Source organism: Bison bison, unplaced genomic scaffold (genome assembly GCF_000754665.1).
Source record: "Bison bison bison isolate TAMUID 2011002044 unplaced genomic scaffold, Bison_UMD1.0 scf7180017864465, whole genome shotgun sequence".
Classification (NCBI taxonomy): domain Eukaryota; kingdom Metazoa; phylum Chordata; class Mammalia; order Artiodactyla; family Bovidae; genus Bison; species Bison bison.
The window spans coordinates 4,356,489-4,379,163 of record NW_011495026.1 but is presented as its reverse complement, the minus strand read 5'-3'; the positions used below and the strand labels follow the sequence as shown (position 1 = coordinate 4,379,163).

Below are 22,675 nucleotides of genomic sequence, written 5' to 3'. Positions count from 1 at the left end.
AAATGAGCTAGCCCTGTTACCTGGAAAGTGAGCAAGCTAAGGACCTTGTGTCAGAAAATGTGTTATTTCAAAGCATTTTGTGATTCAGAGAGTTGGACAGGACTGGAGCGACTTAGCATGCATGTATGCATTAGAGAAGGAAATGGCAACCCACTCCAGTATTCTTGCCTGGAGAATCCCAGGGACAGAGGAGCCTGGTGGGCTGCCGTCTACGGAGTCGCACAGAGTCGGACATGACTGAAGCGACTTAGCAGCAGCAATGTGATTCTGAATACATATATATATGTATTTTAGTTTTTTCTTTAATGGCCTTTAAATTTTCTGTATCAGTCATTTCCTGGTCACTCCATATGTCCCAGTATCTTTAACATCCTAATAATAAGACTACAGGAAATCTCAAATGTAAACTGTTTAGCTGGTCTACATTTCAAGTCCTACCAAGATACAGATTTTATGGCTGTCATTTCTTGGTGTTTAGAACGTACGAGTTGATATACTGACCTGACCAGGTAGGCTTCTGTCGGTTTTTTCCTTATGATATTTACCTCCCTAAGGTGCAGAGTCACCAGTGCAAGTGATGGCCTTCCCAGCTTGGACAGTACACTGGAACATGTGGATCAAAGATGCAGGGATGTGAACCTAAGCTTTCTCATCAAAGCTAAGAGATGAATTGCTTGTTGTCTTTCATTGCCTACATGGAGGTTATTAAGGAAGTTACACCACTTACTGATTCACATAAAGTGTTCTGAACTTTCAAGGTTCCAGTTAATTTCTGCATATTCTTTCTGGAAATTGTCATTGTTTCTGACATGCTTTGAAACTGAAAACCAATTTGAGCTGCAAGTTATTGTCAATACAGAATTAATAAGTTTATCATTTTTTAGAGAAGATGTCTTTAAGGTACATTCTGGTTATAGTACTTTTAATAGGTACTTTTAAGAGGAAATTTTTAAATTAGTGCAGTACCTCCTAACCTGGCATATTGGCTAGTCCCTGAGGAAGCTTCAGAGGTAATACTGGAGGGTGGGTTGGGTTGAGGGAACCATTGACTAGTTTTCAGTCCTGAAATGACAGAAATACTTTACTTGCAATAACTCCATGTTTCTTTGCTTTGGTTTACAGTTATCCTACTCATTGAAGCCACATGGTTTGTGTTGGCCAAAGTTACCAGTTTTCATAAAATTGACCTAGAGTTTTGATTTTTCAAAGTGAATTGTTTATTGTTGTGAGTTTTAAAACTTTGACTGATGGGGAGAAAAAGGGATACTTTAGAAGGAGAATTCAGCTATAAAAAGCTAAAGAATGTCCACTGAAAATAAGAAGACTGACTGGAGAAGAGAAATATGTCCTTTAAATTTTTTTTCTGGGATAGTTTAACATCTTTATTGAAGTGTAACTGACATATAATAAATCATACATATTTAAAGTGCACAATTTGATAAGTTTTGACATGTATACATCTGCCAAGATAATGAACATATCCTTGTCTTCCAGAAGTTTCCCTGTGTGCCTCCCCAATACTACTCATGCCTGCCTCACTCCTTACAACCACTTATCTGCTTTCTGTAGTGATAGATGAGTTTGTATTTCCAGAGTTTTATAAAAATGAAATCATACAGTATGGACTCTCTTTTTTGTCTAGCTTCTTCTACTCTGCATACTTATTTTGAGACTCATTCATATTGTTGCCTAAATGTAGTTTTCTCCTTTTTATTTCAGAATAGGACTCCATTTATTTCTGAATAGGATTGAGCATAGTTATTTTGAGATTCATTTTGTTACTTAGATGTAGTTCTTTCCTTTTTGTTTCTGAATAGAATTCCTTGGATATATCAAAATTTGTCTTTTTCTTGGGTTTTAATGTGGGAAGGTGCTAAGTGAAGAATCAAAATGTTTCATTCAGAGTTGTGGTGCAATATATTATTAATAATATCCAGCTTAGTACAATATTTTCCTTTTTCTCTCCTACTCTGAACCTTGACTTCTCTTTTCTTTTAATTTTTCTTTTATCAAATTATATCGATTAAAAAGTGAAACAGTATGTAGCTAGGTTTATGATGAGATATGGTAATTCTCTGCCACCATCTCCATCTCAGCATATTGGAAAGAATTCATTGTCTGCCTAGTTCCCCACTAGTGTTGCCCATCTCATTTGCTGACCTCACTCTGTTTTTACTCAGGTCTTCAGATCTGATAAGTCTCCAATCCTGTTGACTTACTTTTCTAATATCCACCCTACCACCTCCTTCCCCTTCTCACAGGCACCGCCTTACTTAAACTGCTCGCATGTCCCTTATACCAGTGGAGTAGCCGTATAACTGGTCTGGGTGCTTCTAATTTCTCCTGTTTGCTGTCTTTCTTCCATACAGCTGACTGTGTTTACTTTCTAAACTACAGTTCTAAATTGTTTTTCTTGTAGAGAACCTATTACAAAAACATACAGTGTAGCAGTTTGGATCAAAAGTATAATTAAACACACGCATGAATATTACCAACAAAGCTAACTAAAATGAAGTTGATATCCATGTCCTTAACCAGATCATCCTTATGATCAGGAAAAGAAGGCTGAGATTAAAAAACTTATCTAATATTTCAGGTTTGATCACTGCAGACTATTGTTCAAAGAATTCAGCCACTTCAATTACAATGAAATTTCTTATAATGTAGCCTGAAACAACTGAAACTTTTACTGATTTTTTCAGTATCCATAGCATATTTGCAATGTCAAAATAATTTTTTCAGGAGATTATTATGAGAGGCATTTTGGTTCAGTGTAATAAGTACTAGATTAAGAGTAGGGTTCTGAAAACCTGAAAGTGTTGACATTTTAATTTCATCAAGTTTTCTCTGGTTTTTAGGAATTCAGAATTAATTCTTGGGTATAACTTATTACTTTACAAGATGTCTCAAGAGTGCTATATTCTAAGGGGCAAACACTTGAAGAGAAAATAAAGGCTAAATGTATAAGCTTTTCTGTCTCTTTGGAAATGAAATCTTTGTCTGGCTGCCTTAGAAAAGACATGCTTTTCTTTAACATAAAAACTATCTTCCTGGTAACTGGGAAACTTTATGAGCCTTCATCTTTTTTAACTTTTATTTTAAAATTGAAAATATTAGAATAATTGTGTTAGGGCAGTGTAACTCCTATGTGTGATGCTATATAGTGGTTGGATGATACATGGCATTATACATTTGTCTAAACCTGTAGATTGTACAACACCAAGAATAAACAGTAACGTAAATTGTGGATTTGGGGTGATTATGATTATGAGTTTATCAATTGTAATAAATGAACCACACTGGTGAAGGATGTTGATAGTGGAGGAGGTCATGCATGTCATGGGGAGGGAGTATATGAAAAGTCGCTGTACCTTCAGCTCAGTTTTGCTGTGAACCTGAAACTGCTCTAAAAAGAAAAATCTATTAAATCATTTTTCTACTCAAAAGCTTTTTGTCCTCCCAGATAAATTCCAGATTCCTTAGGATGCTTTTTAAAGCTATTTTAGATCTGTTCTTTAGCCTCTCAGATCCATCTTTGATGATCTTCCTTTAAGTCACCTTTATTCCTACTTGTCTTAGCTCTGGCCACTAATTTAAAAACATCCTAGGGAATTCCCTGGTGGTCCAGTGGTTAGGACTCCATGCTTCCACTGCAGGGGGCACAGGTTCTCCCTAGTTAGAGAACCAAGATCCCACAAGCCATGTAACATAGCAAAGAAAAAAAGAATCCTAAACTGAGTGGTATATAAACAGTAGAAATTTATTTCTCACAGCTCTGGAGACTGGAAGTCCAAGGTCAAGATATCAACATGGCCAAGTTCTGGTGAGGGCCCTCTTCCAAGTTACAGACTGCACATTCTCATTGTATTCTCACATAGTAGAGAGGAGAAACAAGTTCTCTGTGGCTCTTCTAAGGGCATTAATTCCATTCATGAGGGCTCCACCCTTGTGACCTCATCTAATTCTAATTACATCCCAAGGGCCTCACCTCCTGATACCATTGCATTGGGGGGTAGTGTTTCAAAATATGAATTCTGGGGGGAACATAAGAATTCAGTGCATAATATTATTACACTGAAATGGTCACCCATTCTTATTCCTAAATGTTCTTTTACTCCTCCTACACTTTGTACATACTTTGTTCTCTCTGTTTGAAATACCTTTTCTTCCTGTCTCTACTTGTCATCATCATTCAAGATCCCATTTAAGTGTTACTTTCTCCTGGAACCTTAATTGATCCTTTTTAGACTTAATTGTAATGGCACCCCATTCCAGTACTCTTGCCTGGAAACTCCCATGGACGGAGGAGGCTGGTAGGCTACAGTCCATGGGGTCGCGGAGAGTCAGACATGACTGAGCGACCTCACTTTCACTTTTCACTTTCATGCATTGGAGAAGGAAATGGCAACCCACTCCAGTATTCTTGCCTGGAGAATCCCAGGGACAGCGAAGCCTGGTGGGCTGCTGTCCATGGGGTCGCACAGAGTCAGACACGACTGAAGCGACTTAGCAGCAGTGGATCACAACAAACTGTGGAAAATTCTTAAAGAGATGGGAATACCAGACCACCTTACCTGTCTCCTGAGAAGCCTGTATGCAGGTCAAGAACCAGACAGCTAACTGATTGAGAATTGGAAAAGGAGTATGTCATGGCTGTATATTGTCACCCTGCTTATTTAACTTATATGCAGAGTACATCATGCAAAATGCCACAGCTGGAATCAAGATTGGATGAATCACAAGCTAGAATGAAGATTGCCAGGAGAAATAGCAACAACCTCAGATATGCAGATGATACCGCTCTAATGGCAGAAAGTGAAAAAGAAATAAAGAGCCTCTTGATGAGCATGAAAGAGGAGAGTGAAAAAGTTGGCTTGAAACTCAACATTAAAAAAGATTATGGCATCTGGCCCCATCACTTCATGGCAAATAGAAGAGGCAGAAGTGGAAGCAGTGACAGGTTTTATTTTCTTGGGCTCCAAAATCACTGCAGATGGGGACTGCAGCCTTGAAATTAAAAGATGCTTGCTCCTTGGAAGAAAAGCTATGACCAACCTAGGCAGCATATTACAAAGCAGAGACATTACTTTCCCAACAAAGGTCCATGTAGTCAAAGCTATGGTTTTTCCAGTAGTCGTGTATGGATGTGAGAGTTAGACTATTAAGAAAGCTGAGCACCAAAGAATTGATGTTTTTGAACTGTGGTGTTGAAGAAGTCTCTTGAGAGTCCCTTGGACACCAAGGAGATATAACCAGTCAATCCTAAAGGAAATTGACCTTGAATATTCATTGGAAGGACTGATGCTGAAGCTGAAGGTCCAATACTTTGGCCCCCTGATGTGAAAAGCCACCCACTGGAAAAGACCCTGATGCTTGGAAAGGTTGAAGGCAAAGGAGAAGAGGACTCAGAGGATGAGACGGTTCGATGGCATCACCAACTTAATGGATGTGAATCTGAGCAAACTCCAGGAGATAGTGAAGAACAGAGAAGCCTGGCGTGCTATAGTCCATGGGGTCACACAGAGTCATACACAACTTAGCAACTGAACAATAACAAGATTTGATTTCTCCAGTAACAGTTTTTCTCCTGTGTTTTTGTTGTTTAGTCACTAAATAATGTCTGACTGTTTGTGACATCATGGCCAGCTCCTCTGTCCATGGGATTTCCCAGGCAAGAATACTGGAGGGGATTGTCATTTCCTACTCTAGGCAGTCTTCCTGACCCAGGGATCGAACCCACGTCTCCATTGCAGGCAGACTCTTTTACTCCTGTACCGCCAGGGAAGCCCTTGTTTTCTTTATAGCAGTTTTCATTCCTCACTTTTGGCACTTGTGTTTGAGCTAGATGAAGAGCTGTCTGTCCACCTGACTTCTTTTAAAAGCACAGTAAAGTTCTAGCAGAAACCGATTTGCTAGTCTGTGTTTCCAGTTCTACCAGAGTTAGACCATATCCTTAACTTAGTGCACTGTAGACTTGCCCCGTTTAGCTGAAGTATTGGGATAGGAGATGGGGTCATTATTAGCATAGTTCCAGTGGAGATGTGTCCCTGGTGTAAAGAGTTGTTTCAGGCAACAGGTTCACAGTTGTTAGCTCACTGGCTCACCCCTTCTCTGTTGTGCTTCACATTTGTTCCAGTGGTGGCTGTGGCTGGACTGGAAGGAACACCATCAGCCCACCCCAGGTTCCCCACCTTCTCAAGCTAGCACAGATTTTATCCATTAAAAATCATTGTTTCCTTTTAGAAAACAAGCAGAAGACTTTGGAGATGAAAATTTAGATATTGCTGGTAGACAGAACATAGAAATGAAAACACAGAAAAGCATTACGCAGAGCAGTCCTTACTGAACCCAGCCCCAGTGGAATCCATGATAATTTGTCATGCTGCTTTTGTTGTGTGTGGTTTTTCTCTGTCCCTAGACTTGCCCTGCTGTACCTATTAGTACTATGTAACTACATAGCCACATGTGTTGGCTGCCTAGGTAAAGCATGTGTGCTTTTCCCACTAAAAGTAAAAAAGTATAACGTAAGAGGTTTGAAATTGTAGCCAAAATCTGTTTTCCTTAAGGAAATGTGCCGTGAGGGCTGGCTGTTTCATAACGTTTTTCTCGTTCTTGTGGTGACCAAGGAAATGCTGATGCTATTTCACTTGGATAAAATGCTGACATTAATGCAGCTAAGGATCTGAGAGATTCCATAACTTAGAAGAAGAAAAAAAGATGCAGTATCAACATGGAATTCTTGAATACATCAATAATTGAGCAACGTATTAGCATTATCTAAAGTTTGTTTTCTTTAATATATTTCTGTTACAGCTTATGTAAGCAAACTATCTGCAAATTAGCAAGTTTTTCTCTAGGAAGAAGGCCTCTGCCCATATTTACCACATCATTTAGAGTTTGAACCCAATTGATGTGCCATCAAACTTTGCAGGCCGACTATAAATACACAGTTATTTCTGTTTAGAGCAAAGCAGAATAAACCAAGTAAGAATCTCATTGAAAGACATTTGCACAATAACAGCTTTGCAGCTTGCACCATAGGATCTCAGAAAAAGAGAGGAAAGGATATTTATGTTAATATTGATTACTGTGATTTTTATATATCATAAAAATCTTAATTAAAACTGGTAGACTTAAAAATGAATCTTTTATTTTGGAATAAATTTATGTTTACAGAAAAGTTGCAAAGGTAGTACAAAGAGTTTCTGTAAATTCTTCACCCAGGTTTTCTCTGATGTTAACTTTTACACAAATATGGTACGTTTGTCAAAACTAACATTAGTAATGTTAGTTAGTAATGTCAAAATTAACATTAGTACAGTCCTATTAACTAAACTGACTTTATTCAGATTTCACCGTTTCTCTGCTTAAGTCCTTTTTCGGTTCCCAGATCCAGTCCAGAGTATCATAAGTGAAAATCTCAGAAGAACAGTTTGAACCAAGGTCTGTGACTTCTCAGTTCATTTTCCTTTTATTATGTGTTTTGTCTTCATTTGTATACTACAGTCATTTCCTTGTCTTTATTTTTGTCTCTTACCCCCTTTTTAAAAATTTCTTTCTCTTCTTAAAAAGCAAATTATTCTGCTTAAAGTGAATTATTTTTTAAATCTAGAGGTTAAGAAAATGGATCTCATTCATTGCTGGTGGAAATGTGAATTGCTACAGTCTTTGGGTAAAAATGTATATGTATATACATATATATCACAAGTGTATATATATGTGTGTGTATGTACATATATATATTTTCCTACATAGAAGGATGGTTATTGTATTGTTGTTCATAGGCACACCCCCCGCCAAAAAAAAGTGAATGTAAAGCTTATCAGTAGGTGAGTAATCAAATTCCCTACATTTCCATAAGGGATATAGCCATTAGGGATTTCTAAATCATGATTTTAAGTGATAAATTATACAGGTGTGTGCATGTGCATATGTGTAGGTTCCAATCACTTTTTCAAAACAAACAGTAGCAGATTTCCCTATATATATATTATATTGTTATAAGAACATAGATTTTCAGAATTTTTTTTTTATTGAAGTATAGTTGATATGCAATGTTATGTATCAATATATAATTCCAGTTAGTTTCTGGTATACAGCAAAGTGAATCAGTTGTACTTATATATCTATATTCTTTTTCATATTCTTTTCCATTTTGATTCATTACAGGATATTATAGTTCTTTGTGCTATATAGCAAGACCTTGTGTGGTACATAGATTTTAACATCATTTATGTCAGAGAAAGGTAGAAAGGGAAGATGACCTGTACAATAATTACATGCCCATTTATGTAAAATGAGTCTGCCTATATATATAAGAAAGGATGCATGAAAGTACAAGTTGCCAACTAGAAATCTAATCAGCATCAATTCTTTCCTCCTGCTCATCATCACATCTAATCAGTCTCAACATCCTGGTGATTTTCAAGCATGTCTCAAATGTTTTTCCTGCTTTCCGTCTCCTCTCCCATTGCCTTAGTTATATCATATTTGCTTGGACTATGGAAGCAGTCCCCTGCATGGCCTCTTGAATTTTTGTCCACCTCAACTTCTTCTATCATCCTGTCAACGTAGAGCTGTTCAAAGGGTATCTGACTTGGAAACCCTCTACTAAAACTCTTCACTGATGCTCTCTTACCTACACAACAAAATCCAAATCTTTTGCAGGGGTCCCTTGCAAAATTAGAACTCCACATCTCCTATCATTCCCCAACTCACCAACTCTACTCTGACAACCACAGACGGGCTGTGGTTGTCCACATAGACCGAGGAGACTACCCGTCAAGGCCTTTGCTCATCCTGGTACTTTTGTTTGGAATTCTCATCTCGTCCTCTGCTTCAGCCTCCCAAGCCCTCCTCCCTGGCCACTTTAAAACTCACCTGTGTGGTCTCCCTACTGGAAAGTCTCCCTTGATCCCACCCTCAACTTGACCAAGCTGGATAAACTCTCTTTTGCACTGACCATGTGTATTGTCATGAGCTCTTTCTCAGTTTCTCCTCTCCTCTGGACAAGGGAGGGAACTGATGTTTTCATCACTGTAATTCTAGTACTCAGCACAGTGCCTGGCGCTGTTTATTTGTTCCACTACTGAATGCCACCCTCCCTGGCACACTTCCCTGCTGGGATCATTAACTCGTAACCAAAAAGTGGTTTCACATTCAGATTTTAGAGAATAAGATAAATCATGTTTAGCAGGGAGGGATAAATGTTTCTTTGGGATCACGTATCTTTAATATATAGGACTTCCCTGGTGGCTCAGATGGTAAAGCGTCTGTCTACAATGTGGGAGACCCGAGTTCGAGCCCTGGGTTGGGAAGATCCCCTGGAGAAGGAAATGGCAATCCACTCCAGTACTGTTGCCTGGAAAATCCCATGGACAGAGGAGCCTGGTAGGCTACAGTCTATGGGGTCGCAAAGAGTCGGACACGACTGAGCATAATGATGATGATGATCTTTAATATAAATAACATAGCAGATTAAAAGGGTGAGATGATAAAGCAAATCAGCTTCATTCATTTTCTTATTGATATGTATCTCCATAAGTAATTGTGTATAATTATGGTATTTTCATTGTGCCATTTTAAATTATGGTACATTGTTATCTAATTTTTTATGGCAAGGACACAGTTATTTATCAGTAGAACTGCAGAGTTATTAAATGCTGATTTCTGCAGGTATAGATAGATGTATTCAAAGCAACTGATAATGGTGAATAATACACATGTGCCTAAGTGCCTAAAATGATCCACACATTGGGGACCAGCAAGGGCCAAAGAAATGTTAGTTTTGATATCTGGGGATAGTTATGCTTTTTTTTTTTTTTTAACCAAACATATATAGTTGAAAATTCAGTATTAATTACCAACCACAGACCAGGGCAGTGGTTAGTTTCAGAGTGAGTAATAGAATAGTGCGTTTTTTTGGATTAATTTTCACGATATTTAGAAAGAGACACTTGACTCTTAAGTTAAAAGAACCACAGTTGCTAATAATAAATACTGCAGAAAATAGAGATGTCTTATAACTGAATGATGAGGACACAGATTATACCCTTTCATGCCAACGTATTACAGTACATGTTTCTGAAAAAACTCTCTCCACATGTTAGTTTTTTTCCACTGTAACAGATTTTGCTTTAAAGTATACCAATTTGAAAGGTAAACTGTAACATAGAACAGGATAGAGTTTGTGGTTAGTTCTGTTACCTTAAGAAGAGTATTTTTGTTTTTCAGTGCTGTTTCAATCACTTTAATAGCAACAATTTTGTTTTTTTTCAATGTCCTACTTCCCAGTTAAAAGGTTTTTTTTTTTATAATCACATGATGGATTATGTAATATGTGGTTTACTTTTCCTGCTAAAATTGTTCATTAAAAAGAATTTTATGGAAATTTTAGGCTACAAAATGATTATGATTAACTGTGATTGTATGATAAATTAGTTGATCTCAGCAAAGATTTTAGTCCATGGTGAGTGAATGTTCCTTTTTTTGAAACTTTATTATATAAACAAAGTCTCTTAATATTGGTAGGCTTTAGTTTTTGTTTTAGCATGTCAGCCATGATGAATAATTTCTATGCAAATAAGATGTTTTTATGTACAATTTCCAAATGTCTTACATCTGTGGACATAATTGCATAATCAACTACTAACATAAATTATTGTCCAGTGAAATTGTCTAAAGTGAACAAAAATCACACAGGGAATTAAATTTAAAAAACAAAACAGAACCTTAGATTCTAGAAGAGGGCCATCTCTTTTTTTCACTTGTTTTCTTTGCTATCACTGTGCCATTTTGATCCCCTCTCCTCCAACCCCAGTTCTTCAAGGCTCTACAAACAGCATTCTACAGTAAATAATGCTGATGCTCACAGTAAATTAGAAACAGTAAGGAGACTTTGAGATAATCAAGGAGGTTTCACCCTTCCCATCCCCCTTCACCCCAGCCCCTACCCTCATCCCCATGCTGGAAAGGCATAACTGTTTTTCTTATGTTTGGCTGTGATTCAGACTGTCTTTTTTCTTTTCCATAGTGACCTTGAGCCTGAATGGCTGGACAGTGTGCAGAAAAATGGAGAGCTGTTTTATTTGGAGTTGAGTGAGGATGAGGAGGAAAGCCTCCTTCCTGAAACACCTACCGTGAACCATGTCAGATTTAGTGAAAACGAGATTATTATCGAAGAAGATGATTACAGAGAAGGAAAAAAGTATGAACCCAAACTCAAGCGGTTTACCAAGATTTTAAAAAGTAAAAAACTTTTACCCAAGCGCTATAATAAAAAAAATAGTAATGCCAGCGGGCCAGTATCCATTCTAAAGCATCAGTCCAATCAGAAAACGGGAGTTATTGTCCAGCAGCGGCACAAAGATGTGAATATCTACGTAAACCCCAAAAAGCTAACGGTCACCAAAGCCAAAGAGCAGCTCAAGCTTCTGGAAGTACTTGTTGGGATTATCCATCAGACCAAGTGGAGCTGGAGAAGAACTGGAAAACAGGGCAGTGGAGAGAGGCTTGTGGTCCATGGCCTGCTGCCAGGAGGATCTGCAATGAAGAGTGGTCAGGTTTTAATTGGTAAGTCCTGCTGGTGAACATCAGTCCTTGTTTGCAGGGTTAATGGTTGATGATGCCTTGTGAGGAAAGGGATTAAAACAAAATTATACTGAGTCTCAACTAATTAAAGATTGCTCAATGATACTTGGACAATATCATTTGGGATATTTGGGACAGTAGTGAAATTGTAAGGATGGTGTACTGCAATGAGCAGTGTTCTTTAGACAAGCACTTTATGCACTGAATATGCATGCATACCTTATTCAGCCAGGGAACAACTTAACTAATTTTTGAGTTTTTATAAATTTTATTGCATCTTTGTTTTATTTGCTGACAAGAAAAAGAAAATTGACAGTACAGTGATAATTTAGGTTTGAATGACCTATATCCAATAACATGATACAAAAATATGTAATTTAAGAATAAAAATACTTTAAAATTGTATGTTTGGACTTAAGCACACTGAGTTCTTGGAGTGGTTTTTTAATGATTTCCTTTGGCACATTTAGCAACAGTGGTGTTACAAATAAGTTTCCTTTTATGGGCATTTGTCATAAAATATCCTACCAATTTTGAAGGGAAAATAATAAACCTATGAGTTATTCTGAATATGTGTTAAGATGAGCATTTTGTGTTGCTGATATATTTTAAGCTGTTGGATATATTTGAATTAGTAGCAACTTTATTACCTAAGATAAATTAGTTAAAGACGAGACTCTGTTGTTAATGAAACTTACAGGTATTAACAATTCTCAAAGCTGATGGTCTTAAGCTGACTCAGTCTGAGAGCTTTTGATAAAGGAGTTTTTTTTAGATTCTTTAGAAACCATTTAAAATATTTTAAAAATATCTTTTACTTAAAAGTCCAACTTTTGTTTGTCATTGATGTAACAGATAATTTTTTGAGCATCTGCTAAATGCCAGGAATACAAAGGTTACACTAATGATCCAGTTACTTCTCTTAAGTAGCTCATACTGTTGTGAAGGGCTTCCCTTGTGGCTCAGCTAGAAAAGAATTTGCCTGCAATTCAGAGACCCCGGTTTGATATCTGGGTCGGGAAGATCCACTGGAGAAGGGATAGGCTACCCCCTCCAGTCTGCTGGCTTGGAGAATTCCATGGACTGTATAGTCCACGGAGTTGCAAAGAGTCAGACACGATTGAGTGACTTTCACTTAACTGTTGTGGAAGAGGTGGGTCAAAAATAAGCAGTTTCCTGCAGTGTGATAAATGCCACGATGGGGATTTGCAAGGGGGAATCTTATAGGAAGGGCATCTGTGCAAAGTGTGTGTTCTAACTGGTTGCAACAAGATCTCCGTTTTCTCTCCTTAAAATGTATTTTGATACTCCTCCCATGGAGAGTTATAGTCTGAGTGGGTGTCTCTGCCCCGCCTCCCTGGCCTTGAACTTGGTTGGCCTGCGCCTGCAGCTTAATTGGTACTGTGTGACTTAAGAAGTGGGATCGTAAACAGGCAATGCTGCTTGCCTGTCACCATTCTGTGAGGAAGTGCTTGCCTGTCACTGTTCTGTGAGGACGCCCAGGTGGCATGAAGAGGCCTTGAGTAGTAGTATTCTGGCTGATGGCCCCAGCTGAGGCCCCAGCTACCCTTCCCAATGGCCACCAGATGTGAGTGAAGAGTCTGTCCAGGGAACTCCAGCCCCAGCCACTGTCCGGCTGCAGCTACATGAGAAGCCCTAGTGAGAACCTCAGCTGAACCCCATCCACCCCAGTACCGGGAGAGATAATAAATGGTGGTTGGTGTTTGTTTCTTTTTTTTTTTTTTAACTGAGATATAATTGACATATTAGTTTCAGGTATACAGTATAATGATTTTATATTTGTGTATACTCTGAAATGATCACCACAATAAGTCTAGGAAGCATCCATCTTCACATATAGTTACAAAAATGATCATTATTGTTTGAAGCTAGTGAGTTTTTAGTGATCACTTAGGCAGTAACAGACACCTGGAACAGGAGCTAGTGCATACTTTCATTCTCTGAAGTCCTCACCTTCCTTCTGTGTAAAGTTACAGGATTGGGCCACAATATCTCTAGGGTTTTTTCTTTTAGTTCTGTGAAAGGAGGCCAGCATACCTGCTTATGAAATCCTGCCTGGTTGTTGCAGGATTGCCACCATAATTGTAGGATCCCACATGCTGGAAAACCCCAGCTCATGTCCTCTCTTTATATTCACCTGGGGCCTTTGCTGGGAATACCCATTTGGACTGAGTTTTAGACAAATTTCTAAAATTTTTGTACCCATTTCTCTTGAAACCTAACAGAGAGGTCATTATGACCAGTTAGCCTCCTGTTCCTTATTTCTTTTCCCCTGATAATCACTCCAGTCTGCTGACCCTCCTCGGAATGCCAGTTACCTCTGGGTGTGATCTTTGTGCCTCTGTATGGGAGGAAAGAGAATCAACCAGAGAGGAAGACTACCAGGGTGGGCCTACTGTTTATTGTTAAAATAATTTAAAGGTACCCGAGATGCTAGTAGTCTACTTTATTAACTTGAGTGAGGTAGCATGTATTGTACTACAATTTATGCACTTTTCCTGCATGTGTACTAAATAGCAATAAAAAGTTAGAAAGAAAGATTATAACTTACAAATAAGTAGACAAGGAAATTTGTTGAAATAAAATGATTATTTCATCTTTGGCACAGGGCAAAATGCTTGGCTCATAATAAGCCCTCAAAAACATGTACTGAATGAATAAACTATGTAAAAAGAATACATGCAGGGTTATTGTTACCATCTTTCTAAATTCCATATATATGCGTTAGTATACTGTATTGGTGTTTTTCTTTCTGGCTTACTTCACTCTGTATAATAGGCTCCAGTTTCATCCACCTCATTAGAACTGATTCAAATGTATCTTTTTAATGGCTGAGTAATACTCCATTATGTATATGTACCACAGCTGTCTTATCCATTCATCTGCTGATGGACATCTAGGTTGCTTCCATGTCCTGGCTATTATAAACAGTGCTGCGATGAATTTAGAAAGATGGTAACAATAACCCTGTATACGAGACAGCAAAAGAGACACTGATGTATAGAACAGTCTTTTGGACTCTGTGGGAGAGGGAGAGGGTGGGATGATTTGGGAGAATGGCATTGAAATATGTATAATATCATATATGAAACGAGTCACCAGTCCAGGTTCCATGCACGATACTGGATGCTTGGGGCTGGTGCACTGGGATGACCCAGAGGGATGGTATGGGGAGGGAGGAGGGAGGAGGGTTCAGGATGGGGAACACATGTATACCTGTGGCAGATTCATTTCGATATATGGCAAAACCAATACAATATTGTAAAGTTAAAAAATAAAATTAAAAAAAAAGAATACATGCAGGGAAAACAGAAGTTAATATAAATACAGCAAAATGCTGTGGTGTTGGATTAGTGTGGGGGCTTTATGGGTGATTGTTGTCTGCTTTTTCAAGTTTTGAACTTTATGATTAAGCCCTGTAGTTTTAAAATTATATAATTTGGGAATAAAGAATGGATGATTTTTTTTCAGCATTTATTTTTTAAAATTCTCTGAGCAGTCATAGGTATTAAGCTTCTGAATAATGAATATTACCTCATAACCTAACTTACACCAGAGATATAAATCACTGCTAGGAAAGAGCCTTCGTCCTTGAATGCTTCATTGGGCAGATGCCCTCATTTATCAAGATCAGAAGTCCTGTTCCAAGTCGGGTATATGTTCATACCCATCAGTGGACAATTGTAATGTCATGGTGAGTTTGCTAAATGCAAAGCACCTTGCTCAATTGCACAAGGTGCTTCTGTGGTGGTAATTCCTCACTTGTTTCTCTCGCGGTGATGTGCATACTGCAGTCGCCCCACAGGCAGGAGGATCATGAGAGCTTTGTCCCGATCAGTGCAGCTTGCTCCGGGTGACCTGCCCTTGTCTCATTGGAGAGTGACCCACCGTTGGCTAAAGTCCCTTGAGCAGCACACTGAGACTGGTGACTCCTCTTTCTTTTCACGACAGCAGAAATCTGTTCTATTCTCACTCTTCTTTGCTGGTTTCTTGGGGGTTTTGCTCCCTTTCTTGGTGCCATTTTTGCTGTTCAGGCTGCCAAGGGCTTGCATGTTTATTTTTATATTTCTGTTAAAGTTTGACAGCTAATAGCTCCTGAATGACCTGTAGCAGGTCCCCATCTCGGTCAAGAGCAAGTAGAAGTTCTCCTTCTATCTACATCCTAGAAACTGGCTATCATCTGTGTTTTATTTTTTTTTCTTCAAGATTATTATTCAAGTCATTTAAAATTAGGTGTTCTTTTAAGGATTGGGAAGGATAGGGTTAGAAAAAGTACACATTGGTATTCTAGACCCTGCATACCCTGAAGACTATTTCTGATGAAGAATAAACAAAGTTTTTATTTCAAGTTCTTTTTGTATCAACTTCTGATATGCTCCCCTGTGGTCACTAAATAGATTTGTTTTATATAATATTTGTGCTGTTTCGCTTTTAAATTTTAAAAAAATTTTGGAAGAGCTTTTTGATTTACTTTTAAATATCATTTAAATTGAGGTGTTACTCTATAACATGCCCAAATCTTAAATGAATACTCAGTGAATTTTAACGTATCTATATACCTTTGTAACTACAACCCAGGTGGGTACCCATATGCTCCATGGTGCATCCTCCTTATTGGTACACCCACCAAAGATAATTTTCTAAAAGTCAGAAGTTTTCTAGCAACAGTTGATTTCACCTCTTCTTTAGCTTCATGTATATGGAAGTATATGGTGTGTATTCTCTTGTTTCTGTTTTCTTTAGTTTATAGTCTATGAGACATGTGGATGTTGTCACTATGTAGTAATCCATTGTGTGAATGCATACTATTTGTTTTTCCATTCCACTGTTGACAGACATTGGGGGTTTGCGATTAAAATATCTGAAGCTCTCTTTTGAAAAGATAGCTTTGGGTTTTATGAACATGTCATGTATGGATGTGAGAGTTGGACTGTGAAGAAAGCTGAGTGCCAAAGAATTGATGCTTTTGAACTGTGGTGTTGGAGAATACTCTTGAGAGTCCCTTGGACTGCAAGGAGATCCAACCAGTCCATCCTAAAGGAAATCAGTCCTGGGTATTCATTGGAAGGACTGATGTTGAAGCTGAAACCCCAATACTTTGGCCACCTCATACGAGGAGTTGACCCATTGGAAAAGACTCTGATCCTGGGAGGGATTGGGGGCAGGAGGAGAAGGGGATGACAGAGGATGAGATGGCTGGATGGCATCACCAACTCAATGGACATGAGTTTGAGTGAACTCTGTGAGTTGGTGATGGACCGGGAGGCCTGGCGTGCTGTGATTCATGGGGTCGCAGAGAGTCAGACATGACTGAGCGGCTGAACTGAACTGAATGTGTGATTTTACTATCTAATCTTTGGTAGACTGTTATTTGGTATACATTTTTGTCTTCTCCCATTATAGTTGTAACACTTTGATATTCTTTGTTTTCCTATATTTACAATCCCCAAGTAAAATTACTTTTATTTGTTTGTTTATTTTTGACTGTACCGTGTGGCTTGTGGGATCCTAGTTCCCCGACCAGGGATCAAACCCAGGTCCCCTGCAGTGGAAGCACAGAGTCCCAACCCCTGGGCCTCCAGGGAAGTCCCCATTTCTATATGTTTAATGAAAATAACTCTACTTACTTGTCTCTCTTCTCTCATATAACTTATCCCCCATATTTTTACCCATGGTACTTGATCCACTAGTAAAGACACTGAAGCAGTGACTTCATTGGAAAGAGAATTTTAAGAGATTTTAGGCCCTTGTAGAGAGAGTCTGGTGCAGTTACTTCCCTCCGTGGGTGAGCACCAGAGGTGTCATGTTCCTTATCCAAGAGCAGACAGCCAGCCAGTCAGTGATAAAGCTGGAATCTATGGGTTGTGAATTCTGTTCACAGAGCTCTTTCACTTAACCATGTTGCTCACTTGAGTGGGTGGGGAGTGCCAAAAGATTTCCCTTTGAAACAAAAAAGAAATGATTTAATCCTTTCAAAAATGTAATTGGGAAATAAGCTACCACAATGTACTGTTTAATCCAGTGAATCCGTTTTGAAACATTTGTTCTCAAGAAGTCATCTATAAGACACACCTGCAAGCCATCCCAGCAGATCAAGTCAGGCCCACCAGCCTAAAATCTCTTAAAATTCTGTCTTTCCAATGAACTCACCACCCATTTTTGTGCAGTCTGCAAACTGAGAATGGTTTTAACCTTTTTCAATGGTTAGAAAACAAATCAAAAGAGTGATATTTTATGACATATGAAAACTTTATGAAATGCAGACATCAGTGTTCATAAATAAAATTTCATTGGAACACAGCTACATTCATTTGTTTATTGCTACTTTAAAGCTGCAATGTCAAAGTTGAAGAGTTGCAACAAAGACCATATGGCCTGCAGAGCCTAATGTATTTACTGATCTGAGCCTTTTCAGAAAAAGTCTGCTGACCCCTGATGTAAAAAGAGGAAAAACTATGTGCATGAAAACATTTGTTGAAGCATTTTTCAGTTAGAATAAAAAACAAAAAACATGAAAATGTCAGGCCAACAGTATGGTTATTTAAATTGTAATTTAATAATTATAAATTATTTGTTATTTGACCATTAAAGTTATAATTCTACAAACTATATAACCAGCATAAAAATTCTTATTCCTTGAGAGATTTAAAAGGAAAAAATAATTCCTGATGACTCCTTTGTGTGAACAGAGGTAAAGACTAAAAATAATTTTCAAAATGAATCATGGCTATAGGTGGCTCAGCTGGTAAAGAACCCATCTGCCAATGCAGGAGACCCAGGTTCAATCCCTGGGTTGGGAAGATCCCTTGGAGAAAGGAATGGCCACCCACTCAAGTATTCTTGCCTGGAGAATCGCATGGACAAAGGAGCTTGGTGGGCTACAGTCCATGGGGTTGCAAAGAGTTGGACACGACTGAGTGACTGAACAACGACAATTAGTGCCATAAATAATTTATAGTCATCAGTGGTTTTTCCCAACATTTCTGTAGTATTATTTTCTATTTTAATGAGAAATGAAAACCTTACAATAGTTTCTTATTCATCATCTTCTGACAATATGATATTTTAATATCATATTAAATTTTACATGGGCTTCCCTGATAGCTCAGATGGTAAAGCGTCTGCCTACAATGCAGGAGACCCAGGTTCCATCCCTGGGTCAGGAAGATCCCCTGGAGAAGGAAACGGCAACCCATTCCAGTATTGATGCCTGGAAAATCTCATGGACCGAGGAGCCTGGTGGGCTACAATCCATGCAGTTACAAAAAGTCGGACACGACTGAGCAACTTCACTTCACTTCATAATATTAGTAGTTATTATTACTTAATATTACTTAATAAATAAGTTATTATTAATATTCTGTACAATATTAGTAGTTACAATATTTGTGCTATCATTAGTCAAGGAACTCTAGAATGGTAGGTTGGGAGGGACCTTGATTTTCTCTAGTTTAGTGCTTAACTATTATAGTTGAGGGATTGATATTGAAGTTAAAAAATATAGTAGTTTTTATTCTCTCAAAACTTAAGATTTTGTCAGTAAATGCATTAACTTTAATGAATAAAATGGCAGTACGTAACTGCTTAAAAAAGCAGATGCTTTCCCCTCTTAAGTCAAATTCAGCTTAATTTAAATGAACAATTTAAATTCACAATCTGATCCCAACCCCCCATCTCATACGTATTTTCCAGTCCTCCTGTACATTAAATACTCACTTCTAACAGGACTGATTTTTTCTTTCCCTGGTGACCTCCAAAGGTACCTTGTATATCCATCTGTTCTTTAGCATTCTTGGTCTCTGACTCTCATTTGGTGCTTAGTCAAGGTTGCTTTATGTTGTTCAGTGGGTATATTAATTTCCTATTGCTACTGTGACAAATTACCAGACCTGGTGGTTCAAAACAGCACAAATTTATCATCTTACAGTTTTGGAAATCAGAAGTCTAAAATGTGTTTTCCTACACTACAATCAATGCATGTGTCCACAAGGGCTGCATTCAGTCTGGAGTCTCCAAGGGAGAACTCCTTTCCTTGGCAAGCTTCTAGAGAACTCCTTTCCTTGGCAAGCATTCCTAGCCTTGTGGTCCCTAATTTCACCTTCTAACCTGGCAGTGTAGCATCTTGAAGTCTTTCTCTGACTGACTTTCCTGCCTCATTCCTTTAAAGATCCTTTGATTACATGGGACTCACTTGATTAATCTCCCAATCTCATGTTTCTTAATTACATCTGAAAAGTCTCTTAGCTATGTAAAGTAACATATTCACAGATTTTAGAAATTAGGATGTAGACATTTTTGGAGGACTATTCTGCCTACCACAGTGTGTGTTTTTTATTTTGTTTTATAAGATATGAGTGTTATTTTTTTCTTTGCAGTAGTAATAATATATGCTTATTGTAGACCATTTAGAAAATGTAATAAAGCAAAGAAAAAGTCCAGTCACCCAAAGACAGCATTTTGGTGTGTGTCCTTTCTTTTTCATACATTTATGTGTAATAATTTTGTTCAAAAGTAATTTCTTAAATTGTGTATTCATTTTGCATATAATGTTAGTGGAACTGTAAACTAACTTTTGCATATATATTTCCATAGTCCATGATGCCTAATGTAGTTAGTATGCTTCAGTACACATTTGTCATTTGATATAAGTAGATGTTGAGAGATTGATGGGTGTTCTGAAATAATAAACTTTACATTGAGGAATTGACTTAAGCATTATGATAAACTAACCTTCTCTCTGTAGGTTTTATTTGATTCTTGAATGTATCTCTTGATAAACTTGGTAGATTTTCCCTCTTATTTCTACCCATCAATAATCCTCAGACTATTGCTTATTTAACAGTTCAAACCAATTCATGCATTTCATTTCCTTTCAGCCTTTGAGATGGCACCATGCATACTAATGACTCCCATGCACTTGTTGAGAAAGAGCTTTCCTGGGGCACAGGCTGCCCACTGCAGTGATGTGATGTCCAGGAAGCCTGCCACCTCTGACTCACCTCACAGGAGGTGCTCAGAAAAACACAAGGAAAACAAATATCTGGGAAATGGAAAGGAGATACAACTCTTTATAGAAAGAGACAGTTTTCTACTAAACATTTTAAAATATTGTGTACATACTACAGTTGTTCTAGGATTAATTTTCATGCCTTTTGTGATGATTCATGTCTCCTAGTTTTAGAGGTTTGCTGGACATGGTGCTTTCAGACTACACTTCCTACAATACTCAACTACAGAACTGTATTCATTAGGGTGTGGGGTGGGGGGGAGGAAAGGAGTCATTTGTGACATTATCAGGTGGTTTTAGTTTAAAGGAACAAGTTTTAAATCGTTTCACTATTTAAGTGTCCTGAGGACAGAATAATCTACAGACAGTAGAACTCATGGTTGGTATCATCCAGAAGTGGTTTTGTTTTACATCAGTACTCCTGTATTGTGTTCAAATTCCTTCATCTTTGCCTTGCCCCCCCTTCCTTCCTTCTCCCTCTTTTTCTTTCATTATTTTCTTTCTTTCTCTCCTCCTCTCCCTTTCTCCTTCCATTCCTTTCTTCCTTTTAAAAATCAGTATAGGTATAAATAATGTTATATAGTATATTTATTTAATCTCTTGTTTAAAAATAACTAGGGGAGTATGTTGCTTTTTTATTTTTCCAAGTTGAACTAAAGTTGGAAATTTAGTTTGCAAGTTCTTTCTTTTCTTCCAGTATGATTGAGATATAACTGACATAAAGCACTATAGAAGTTTAAGGTGTACAGCATAATAAATTGACTTACATCATAAAATGATTACCATAATAAGTGGTAATGTTTAGTGAGTATGCATCATTTCATATAGGTACAAAGTTAAAGAAGTAGAAAAAGAATTTTTGTCTGTGATGAAAACTCTTAGGATTTACTTTCTAAACACCTTTGTTATGTAACATACTGGAGCATTAATTATACTTATGTCGTAATTACATTCCTAATACTTATTTATCTTATAACTGGAAATTTGTACCTTTTGACCAACCTCATCCAATTTTCCCCTTCCTGGCTTCCCTGCCTCTGGTAACCACAAATCCATTTTCTTTTTCTATGAGTTTGTTTGTTTGTTTGGTTTAAACCATTTATTGCCTAGTACAATGCTTTTTTTTTTAATTTTATTTTTTAACTTTACAATATTGTATTGGTTTTGCCATATATCAAAATGAATCTGCCACAGGTATACATGTGTTCCCCATCCTGAACCCTCCTCCCTCCTCCCTCCCCATACCATCCCTCTGGGTCATCCCAGTGCACCAGCCCCAAGCATCCAGTATTGTGCATGGAACCTGGACTGGCGATTCATTTCACATATGATAATATACATGTTTCAATGCCATTCTCCCAAATCATCCCACCCTTGCCGTCTCGCACAGAGTCCAAAAGACTGTTCTATACATCAGTGTCCTTTTGCTGTCTCGTATACAGGGTTATTGTTACCATCTTTCTAAATTCCATATATATGCGTTAGTATACTGTATTGGTGTTTTTCTTTCTGGCTTACTTCACTGTGTATAATAGGCTCCAGTTTCATCCACCTCATTAGAACTGATTCAAATGTATTCTTTTTAATGGCTGAGTAATACTCCATTGTGTATATGTACCACAGCTGTCTTATCCATTCATCTGCTTATGGACATCTAGGTTGCTTCCATGTCCTGGCTATTATAAACAGTGCTGCGATGAACATTGGGGTACACGTGTCTCTTTCAATTCTGGTTTCCTCAGTGTGTATGCCCAGCAGTGGGATTGCTGGATCATAAGGCAGTTCTATTTCCAGTCTTTTAAGGAATCTCCACACTGTTCTCCATAGTGGCTGTACTAGTTTGCATTCCCACCAACAGTGTAAGAGGGTTCCCTTTTCTCCACACCCTCTCCAGCATTTATTGCTTGTAGATTTTTGGATCGCAGCCATTCTGACTGGCATGATATGGTACCTCATAGTGGTTTTGATTTGCATTTCTCTGATAATGAGTGATGTTGAGCATCTTTTCATGTGTTTGTTAGCCCTCTGTATGTCTTCTTTGGAGAAATGTCTATTTAG

At 37.9% G+C, this 22,675-nt stretch overlaps 1 protein-coding gene across 1 annotated transcript in view; it reads left to right on the top strand.

Annotated features, from left to right (window-relative positions):
• INTU (inturned planar cell polarity protein) overlaps positions 1-22,675 on the top strand; it is an 83,083-nt gene that overhangs the window by 1,568 nt on the left and 58,840 nt on the right. The window contains exon 2 of the mRNA XM_010860259.1: positions 11,033-11,571. Coding sequence (XP_010858561.1) covers positions 11,033-11,571 — 539 coding nt within the window. The remainder of the gene's footprint in view (positions 1-11,032; positions 11,572-22,675) is intronic.